The 9,966-nt window shown below is 46.9% G+C and overlaps 1 protein-coding gene across 1 annotated transcript in view; it reads right to left on the bottom strand.

The window, feature by feature from the left end:
- Positions 1 to 4,984: 4,984 nt before the first annotated feature.
- Positions 4,985 to 9,966, bottom strand: part of NXNL2 (nucleoredoxin like 2) — a 7,355-nt gene continuing 2,373 nt past the window's right edge. The window contains 2 exon segments of the mRNA XM_027092043.1: positions 4,985 to 5,525; positions 5,528 to 5,544. Coding sequence (XP_026947844.1) covers positions 5,377 to 5,525; positions 5,528 to 5,544 — 166 coding nt within the window. The 3' untranslated portion in view covers positions 4,985 to 5,376.

Genomic DNA, 9,966 nt, shown 5'->3' with positions numbered 1-9,966 from the left:
CCACAGCCAGAGAGAGAATGGTTTCTTTATCCTGTAGACTCGCCGCTTCCCGCAGCCACTAAGAGCCCTCCGGGTCAGCCCAGGTCCCCAGTGAGGAGAAGGCAGCAACAGGAGAACAAGGAAAGTGATGCAAATTGAACCAGAGTCACTAAAACACTCTATGAGAGGAGGAACTGAGAGAGAAGGAGAAGGGGTGTGGGGAGCCCGGTGTGTGGGAGTCGACAGGAGATTCTGGAGGGAGCTTTGGGAAGCAGAGGCAAGGTGAGTTTTCGATGTGTAGTTTGGGGCTGGAGAATGGATCTCCTTAATTATTTTTCAATGATGCAAGTAACAAATGGAATTCCTTTTCAATTACTATTGCCTACGAGTAATTGTTCTTTGAAGGAGAGACTGTGCCCATGGAATACTGGATTACAGGTGGCTTTCACGTGGAGTAGAAAGCTACTGTCCAGGATTTCAGGCCTAAGATTCACAACTAGCTCCACCCAGATTAAAATCATCCTTTTAGATCCTAATCAAGGGCACATTTACCACTGCTCCCTATCCATGGTGTAAAGTGGCAGAGTCCAACCAGGCGCAAGTGTTCTCATTCTCATACTCCAACGACAAAGGCAGAGAAATATTGTAGAAATAACACTGAACGTGCAATGACAACTGCAGAGACATTGTCAAGATTAGAAATTCACATTTAAAGCAGAAAGCTAGATGTACACATCATTTTGTCAGTTCACTAAATCAAATAAAATTTTTCAAAGGAACCGTCCTTGTGGCATTGCAAACTTAAAATGAACTCTCAGGCAAACAAGCAGTTTGAACATCTGCATGCAATTTCACTCCCTGACAGAGCCATTAAGATGATAGCAAAAGGTTTTTTTTAATTATGGGAAAACAAAAGAGGGAACAATAAGAAATGTTTGGAAGCTCTAAAAGTGAGAGGAGGCAGTGGTGGCTGCCCTTACAGGCCCACACACGCGGAGGATCCTGTCCAGCACTGGGGAAGTGGGAATCAACCAGTTTACAGCCAGAAGTCCTAAAGGCCTGGGACACAGCAGCTCCAGACGCCCCGTGAGGTAGACACATGGCACCTATGAGGGCCGTGCAGTCTGTTCATGAAGTCATCAGACCCTAGATTCCCTCCCCACCCCGTTGCCCTGGGTGACCCACCTCCTCTCCCAGAGGTGACCAGTGGGTCCTCTTGGTGGGAGAGCCACAGCTGAAGGAGTGGTGCCAAAGTGAACTCAGGGAAATCAGGTGAAAATATGTGCTCCCCGCCAGCCCCCAGAGTCCTGGCAGCCAGTCCTCTGCCTGCCAACAGGGGATGGGAGGATGTTTCCTGACCTATGTGACCAGCCCAGGAGGAAAGTCTCACCAACAAAATGGCCCAGCAAGATCACTCTAAAGGGGAACTCAAAGTTACCAAGCCCACTGGCATTCCACTTAGTTCCCCCAACCCCATCAGTGTCCCACTTAAAAGACAAGAATATACTGCTTTCATGGAAGTAGAACAAAATACTATTAAAGAAGGAGAGAAAGGAAAGGAGGGAAAGACTCAAAACACGTGTGGTGGTGTGCATGGTGTATAGTGTGTGTGTGGTGTATATGTGGTGTGGTGTTTGTGTGTGTGGTGTGTGTGTGTGCGTGTTCTCTCAGTGGCTGCCCTGCACAAGCACACAATCAGCAACATGTTTTCTCAAGTGAAATTGCTGAGGAGAGACCTCCCGGGGTTTGCACGTGGTTCTTGCACAGAAGTGAGTGGCTGGACATCCTCAGCCTGCAGCGAATACTGCCTACTTATCAGGCAGCCTGGGCATGAGAAAAGATGTTCAATTATGGGCTCAGTGTAATGATTTCAACAAATTTAGTACACAGACACCTCTTATAGCAGTGCTTCTCTAAAATCAGTGCACACATGGACACCCGGGAATCCTGATGGAATGCAGGGCTAGGGTGGGGTCACAGCTGTGGCCTGAGTGTGCCCCTAAAATTCACATGCTAAACTCCTAACCTCCAATGTGATGATACTTTGAGGTGGGCCTTTGGGAGGTGATTAGGGTTAGACAAGGTCATGAGGGTGGGCCCCCCAGGTGGGCCCCCCCAATGGGATTAGTGCCTTTATAAAAAGAGACATCAGAGCTCTCTCTCCACGGGAGGACACAGTGAGAAGCCAGCTGTCTGGAAGCAGGAAGACAGCCCCCACCAGCAACCAACCACACAGCACCTCGGTCTCGGACATCAGCCTCCAGAATTGTGAGAAATAACTGTCAGTGTATTTTGTTGTGGCGGCCAGAGCTGACCACAACAGCCAGGATGCTGCATTTCTCATTCTCCCCAACCCATACTTATTGTTGTCAACAACCATAGTGCTGCTGGTGGTCCAGGACAATACAAGGGTCTCCAGGTTGTAGGATAAAGATAGGAATGAATGAGTACTCACAGGGAAAGTACTGGTGGGTGACTTTAGTGGGACACATACACGTAGCACAGCATCAACAGTGGCTTTACCTCTGGATGATAAGATATTCCCCTGTTTTTTCCACAGTGAGCATGTTTTGCTATTGTAATACAGTGGCCAAAGGCACTTGTAGAAATAGCAAACAGCTCCATAGTTCTCTGATAGAAAGCTGGATATACTCTGCCTGGAGAAAAATTAACTGTTAGGGATGTTATAATAGTAAAAAAAAAAAATCTGGTAACAATAATACCGTAAAGGACACATTACACTCCCAGCCTGAGCCACACCCTCGGGGAGGAGGCATGTGCCCCACAGGGTTGGTGCAGCTGTGGGGTAGCCTCTGTCTGGGACCCCTCTCTCCCTTCAGGTGCCAAATGACCACACATGCAACCCTGTGCAGCTCCCAAGCCCACAGCAGCACGCTGCTCCAGCCCCCGGGGTCAGCATGCTGCTTAGGCTCCCTCATGGCAGCTAATGAGCATGTTTACCAGGAGGGACATATCTCTACTTTTTAAGAAGTCTGGTTGTGGTTAACACACACACGTGCACACATGGTTTGTGGACTTTACACCTGCAAGAGATGCCCACCCACCCCTAAGAATGTGTGATTAAAAATACCATAATCAGATCTTAAATGTTTTCATCACAGAAAAGCAATGGTAACGATGTGATGTGATGAAGAGGGTAGCTAACACTATGATGCTGGGGAAAATACCATAATTAAGTGAATATACCATCTCTTGTTTTGGGAAGAAAACTGCATTTTTACACTTTATTTCTGGGGCAAATAATGACCAGGTTAGCTCCATCAAATACGTCCTTAGTCAACCCACGGACCCCAATGACGCTGGGTCTCAGTCTCAGTGGAGAGAACTTGACTGATGGGGGCTTAGAGGGAGATCAAAGTGACTGCGCCATGGAGTCCCCAGCCCTGCTCTAATTAAGCCAACAATGTGGTCTCACCCTCAAGGACTCAGCTCTCATGTTCTGGGTTTAGCAGAGCAACCAGAGGCCTTCTTCACTTTTTGCCCAGCACTGTTCCACAGAGGGCCTCGTTAGGGAAACATGGGGATTCCTGCATCCTACAAGGGACAGCTTTGCTCCAAATTCCCAGCTGAGGGACCCAGCAGGCCAAGTGGGTCAGCAAATGGGTACCAGGCTAAAGGTGGCTGCCTGGTATTTCACGATTCCAATTGTGTGGATCAGAATACAGCTGGCCGTCTCCAGCAGGCCGGCCAGCGAGAGGAGAGGCTCAGGAGCTCGTAACTGGCACCGCACACAGCCCTCTTGCTATCAGCAAAGATATATACTACTATATATAAAATAGATAACCAACAAGGACCTACTGTACAGCACAGGGAACTCTACTCAATATCTTGTAATAACCTATAATGGAAGAGAATGTTAAAAAAAAATATGTATAGTTATATATTGAATATATATGTATAACTGAATCGCTTTGTTGTACACCTGAAACTAACACAACATTGTAAATCAACTACATTTCAATAAAAATTAAAAAGAAAAAAGTTTATGTGTGAACTTTCATTTACCTGGATCAATCAGCATCTTTTAGAAGATGTGGAGGTTTGATCTTGAAGATGTGACTATGCAGCCTTGAAATTTTCTTTTCTTTCTAAGATACTGTGATGCTATTAAAGGCAAGTGTAAGAAAAGAAAACAAAAAGAAGAAAAAAGTCCCAAGAAGACTCATAATTAAAAACTATCAAGAGTCATGTACCAAAATGTTCATTGCAGCTCTATTTACAATAGCCAGGACATGGAAGTAACCTAAGTGTCCATCAACAGATGAATGGATAAAGAAGGTATCCATATATCTTCTTTATATATGTACAATGGAATATTACTCAGCCATAAAAAGGAATGAAACTGAGTTATTTGTAGTGAGGTGGATGGACCTAGAGACTGTTATACAGAGTGAAGTAAGTCAGAAAGAGAAAAACAAATACCATATGCTAACACACATATATGGAATCTAAAAAAAAACAAATGGTCAGAAGAACCTAGGGACAAGACGGGAATAAAGATGCAGACCTACCAGAGAATGGACTTGAGGATACGAGGAGGGGGAAGGGTAAGCTGGGGCAAAGTGAGAGAGTGGCATGGACATATATACACTACCAAACGTAAAATAGATAGCTAGTGGGAAGCAGCCGCATAGCACAGGGAGATCAGCTCAGTGCTTTGTGACCATCTAGAGGGGTGGGATAGGGAGGGTGGGAGGAAGGGAGAAGCAAGAGGGAAGAGATATGGGAACATTTGTATAACTGATTCACTTTGTTATAAAGCAGAAACTAATGCACCATTGTAAAGCAATTATACTCTAATAAAGATGTTAAAAAATAAAATAAAATAATAAAAAATTAAAACTATCCCCTTTGAAAAACTGAACAAAGTGTTTGAGAATGGTATTTCTCGAGTGCTTCATTTTCCTCCTAAGGGCACTTGGTTTGCCAGGAAAAGAAGGAAATCAGAGGGCTCCAGGTGGAAATAGGTTTGTTTATTAAAGCAAATAGATTCTGCAAACTGTAGTAATAAATATACTTGTGAAAGCATATCATTAAAATAAAGGCATCTCCAGAAAATGTATCAATAAATATGCTATTTCACCTGAAGAGCCTGTATAAATACATGTTTTGCATAGATTTCCAATAGCTCAATGTGAACACACTTAAGCTCATGTGAAGAAAGCTATGATAAGAATAATAAAAATAACTACAAACAAGGCTACAGGGAGGGCATTCCCTGAGCAATATTTTCTTTCCATCACAGCTGAGTGCTTCTGCCTGAAAGAAACCACCAGCAACGAGAAAGGAAACAGGATGCTCCTCTTCTCTGTCATGTTCACGCTGTAGCAACAGGAGTGACACACACCTGCCCAGGTCCCTGGAGATCCCCCCAGCTCAACCGGAGAAATTCTGGAAGATGTCAGCTGCCTCCACCCAGTTCTGGAAGCAGGCCAGCCCCCGCTCCCGGATCTGCTTCCGCCCTTTGTCAGTGATGACGTCCCCGCTCGGATTCACGATCACAAGCCTGGGGATGGCCATGATGTGTACCTGGTCCTCAGCTCACTGTGGGAGAGAAGAGGGCGACCGAGGGTCAGCGTGGGACAGGACAGGCCACTGCACGTCTGCAGGGACCAGCGCCTCCCCAGTGCCAGCTGAGCCTGCAAAGCCTTAGAATCCAGCCTGCCCGGTGAGCCCCCCCACTGGGCTGAGGATTCCTTTGGGCTCTTTTCTTCTTGCTGCTAGCTGGGTCCAAGACAGTGCTGTCGCAGAAGAATGTCAGCAGTGATGGGACTGTTCTGCATCTGTGCTGCCCAATGTCACAGCCACAGCCACATGTGACTACGGAGCACTTGGAATCTGGCTGGTGAGCCTGAGGAACTGAATTTTGGGTTTTAGTTAATTTTATTTATTTCTTTATTTATTGGCTGCCCTAAGCGGCTTGTGGGATCTTAGTTTCCTGACCAGGGATTGAACCCCGGGCCACGGAAGTGAAAGCACTGAGTCATAACCACTGGACTTCCAGGGAATTCCATTTTAGTCAGTTTTAAATTTAAGTAGCCACATGTGGCTAGTGGCTGCCAAATTGCACAGTGCAATTTTAAACCCACAAATAACCCAATAAATTTGTATCCCTCCTACATCTCAGGAGGTTTAAACACATCAGGTACGTATAATAGCAAAAGTTAAAATTCCATGAGTTCTAGATAAATACAAAGGCTTACTAGACTTTTTGCCTTACAGATTCAAGGACACACTGATTAACATTATGGGTGAAACATTTTACTGTCGCATGTAACCCCTTGAGTGACCATTTCACAAAATTATTTGTATTCATTTAAAGAAAGGAGCTTCTGCCTTCTTAGTTTTGCAAGTCTCCCCATAACCTTCACAGGGATTAGTACCCTCAAGACAGGACAGCTGGGTGAAAATCCCTGTCCTGTTACCACAGCCAGCTTGCCAGGGCCTCACATTAACTGTAGTCTGATTTCCCTCATCTGTCGCCCTCAGGGCTGTAAAACTGAGTGGAAGGAAAAATGCACTTGAGACCCTCCTGTTACTAAATCTCCCCTGTGACGCCTCCATCAGGCCCTTCCTGCTGCTTTCCAGTATCCAAGGCCAAGACAAATCTTAATTCAAGCAGGAAAAAAAACACAGTACCTACACCCAATGGAGAGAAAATATGCCTTGTTTTCAAACATCTATGAAATGGTGACAAAACCAGTCCTGTTCTCGGTCATAAAGGGATCTTAATATATTTCAAATAATCGGTGATACACAGACCACTTAATGACATAATGGAATTGGAAACCAATAAGCAATAATTTTTGGAATCAGTTAAAAACTAAATAACCATATATTATATATGAAATCATAATACCCATATACTATGGGTCCCAAGCTATAGATACAATTAGACACAGAGAGTTATGTCTTACACACTCTTATCCAAAACTAAAAGGCCTCTATATAGATGAGTTCTGCATTTCATTCAAGAAGCTAGAAAAACAATGATGAAGCAATTACAAGGAAAGTAGAAAGAAGGCAAAAGAAGATTGAGGACAGAAATCACTGGACAAGGAAATGAATCAACATGGGGTGAGCAACAAACCAAACCTGATTCTTAGACTAAAAAACAGAGCAAAGCTCTACCAAGATTGGAAGGAAAAAGGGACGACACGGGGATATCAGGAACCAGGTGGGGCTTTGAGAAGCGAGAAGGAGGTTTGAAGACAGTTCATTGCTCCAGCTTCTTTTCAAAGAGTCACCCAGTGTGGGTCCTCAAATCCCCACCCTGGCAGCCTCTGCTTGGGGAGAGCTGTAACCTTGGAACCATGTGGGAAAGACACATAACAACCCTCCGCCCCCGAAGTCATCTCCATCTCCTCTGGGCACTGTGTCCAGAGAGAATAGACCAAGCCTCAGAAAGGAAAGAGCCTTGTTGCTGGGCAGAATGAAGTGATAACTCTGAGAATTTTAACCATTTCGGGGAAATCTGAGAGCTCATTTCCTCCTCGCTCTGTGTGCAGTTGCAGCATTGGCTCCCTCCCTCCACCTAAAGCAGAACATCCTTATCCCTGGCACAACTGCTTCTGGGTTGCCATGGCAACTTCTGTCTCCAGTCTCTTTCCATCTCAGCCACCGGCAGACCATTACAGAACATATCTCTCTACTTGCTCCGAGCATCCATCAAACAAGTGCCCTGCAGGCGCCAAGCACTGAACAATGTCTGGTCTAACATTAGAGACTACAGAGACACGCCCCCACCCCCACCCCCCCGGACACATACCCTTAGCACAGGGGTGGCACTGGCTCGAGCTATGGAGGGCATAGGACTCTGGGGCCAGACATGCTCCCCGTGTCCCCAGGGGCACAAAGGAGGAGCTACTAGGCAGAGAAGCAGAGGCTCCAGGGTTGGAGGATACGGCATGTGTGTGACCTGTGGAGGTGGAAAAGTGTGTGGAGTGCTCTGGAACATCAGTTTTCCAGTCTGGCAGAACACAGGTGGAAAGGTGATCGTGGGTCAAATGCTGGAGGGGAATGTGCGAGACACGGACTGAGTGGGTCTCACATGCCAGGCTGCAAGTGATAGAAATTCCTGCTGGCAAAGTCAGAAGCTGTTACTTGGCTCTTGGGCCCATAACAAAGGGAAGGAAGGCAGGACAGAACCTGGTCTTCGATGCTGTCTCCCCTCTCAGGCCTCTTGCCTACCTGCACACAGGCATCTGGGCGGGCCCTGAGAGCCCACCCTTGGCCCGCGCTGCCCCTAGCTGTAGGGACGTCAGTAAACATCTGCCTCTCTAGGCCGGGTCTTGTATGCCGGCTGCACTGGACAGCCAAGATCCACGCGACCTTGAGGACAGGTGAGTGGCTCTAGGCATTCTCTTCCTGCAGGTGCATCTGCAGCGGCACCTCCAGCCACGCCTGGGGTAACCCAGGCGGGAGGGGGTGTGTGTGGGTTCTGTGGTGATCTATCTCCTCCTGAGCCTCAGGCTGGTCAGCAGAAATCCAGTGGACAGCAGATGACGTGCTTTGGCCTCTGAGGGAAGACAGCCTGTGGTCCCTCACCATGACTGGTTGGTGATGATGGTTCTGGACCCATCTTCTCACAGTACCAAGCAGATGCCGTGCTCTGCACAAATTAAGAACTTCCGAAAAGGCCTCCTGGAGGTTTCCTGCATTCTTTAGTTCTCCTTGGTGGCAGTTATTTCCATTTTTGCTCATGATCTGATTCCAAAATGCAGGCTAGGATGAACAGAATTTAGGGCCTAGCTCCAAGAATTTCCCACAGAATACCGCATTTCCTAACTTATAAATTGCAATGACAGGATTAACAAAGTTCAGTCTGGAAAGGGGGAGGCAAAGGAGCTAACTTCCCCCCAAAGAACCCCCCCGCTCCAGATTCCTCCAAGTTCAGGCTGGCCAGCCTGAGCTGGCGGAGTGCAGCTGCCTGTGCCCTGAACAGCTCAGCACCTGTAGTGGACTGAATGGGCCTTGACCAGATAAGGCTTCCCTCTGGGAAGCGGAGGGAGCATGGCAACCCCCCGCACCCCACTCCTAGCAAGGTTGTGCTGAGGCTCAGTGTCCCCTGGGAGAGGAAGCCGTAGCCAAAAGGACAGGTTCCAGAGCCAGGAGTACCAGTCCCTGTTCCTCAAAACTGTGAAATGGGCAACAGACACAAAGTCCTGGTACACAACCAGCTGACAACGCTCTGAATTCATGCATCAGCGCAGTCCTCATCCGTCCTGTGAGGTATCATTATACTCAGAGATTGAATACCTTACCTACTGTCACCCCACGAATAGGTCCCACAGCTGGGCTCTGCCCAGGGCCTGAGCTTATTACTAACACTGTCACTCTGTCAGCTTCAAAACTAAGTATGTTCTTTCAAAAGCTGTGTATAACTTGAACGCTAAGCAAATCAAAAACTTAGCACCACTAGATGTGAAGGTATATGAATCCTTCCGCCAGTAAATCACGGGCATTTGGATTTATCATCGAAGACTTTCCTAATCCTGCTGTGAGTGAGGCCTCAGGAAGCAGGCACCCCCGCCCCCACCGTCGAGGGCCTGGGCCTCACTTCTTCCTCGGCATCACCAAAAGCATGTGCTGGGGGGAAATGACTCCTCCAGGGAACTTTCCAAAGTTAGCTTCCATTTTTAATTGTCCAGAAGGAAAACCATCTCAGAATAATTAATTTGGTGGGGGGGGGGAGGAAATGCCACAACTGAATATTAATCCCCAGAGAAATGCAACACATGCTGCTATGAAACAAAACCCAGAAATTCACCTCCATATTTGTTAAGGGACGGTGGTGTAATGTACTTTGTGAAGAGCAATAAACCTACATGTGGACTCTTACACCAGAGGAGACCCCCAACATGCCAGACAATTGGTGCCTGTGCTCCATTCCTCTCTGCAAATCCTCCACAAAGTCCTCCCCCCCCCCCACCAAATTAATTATTCTGAGATGGTTTTCCTTCTGGA

The sequence above is a fragment of the Aethalodelphis obliquidens genome, unplaced genomic scaffold (genome assembly GCF_003676395.1).
Source record: "Aethalodelphis obliquidens isolate GAN/ISIS:26980383/991018 unplaced genomic scaffold, ASM367639v1 scaffold74, whole genome shotgun sequence".
Lineage (NCBI taxonomy): Eukaryota > Metazoa > Chordata > Mammalia > Artiodactyla > Delphinidae > Aethalodelphis > Aethalodelphis obliquidens.
Note: the sequence above shows the minus strand (reverse complement) of the source record. Positions and strands in the feature narration are given on the sequence as shown.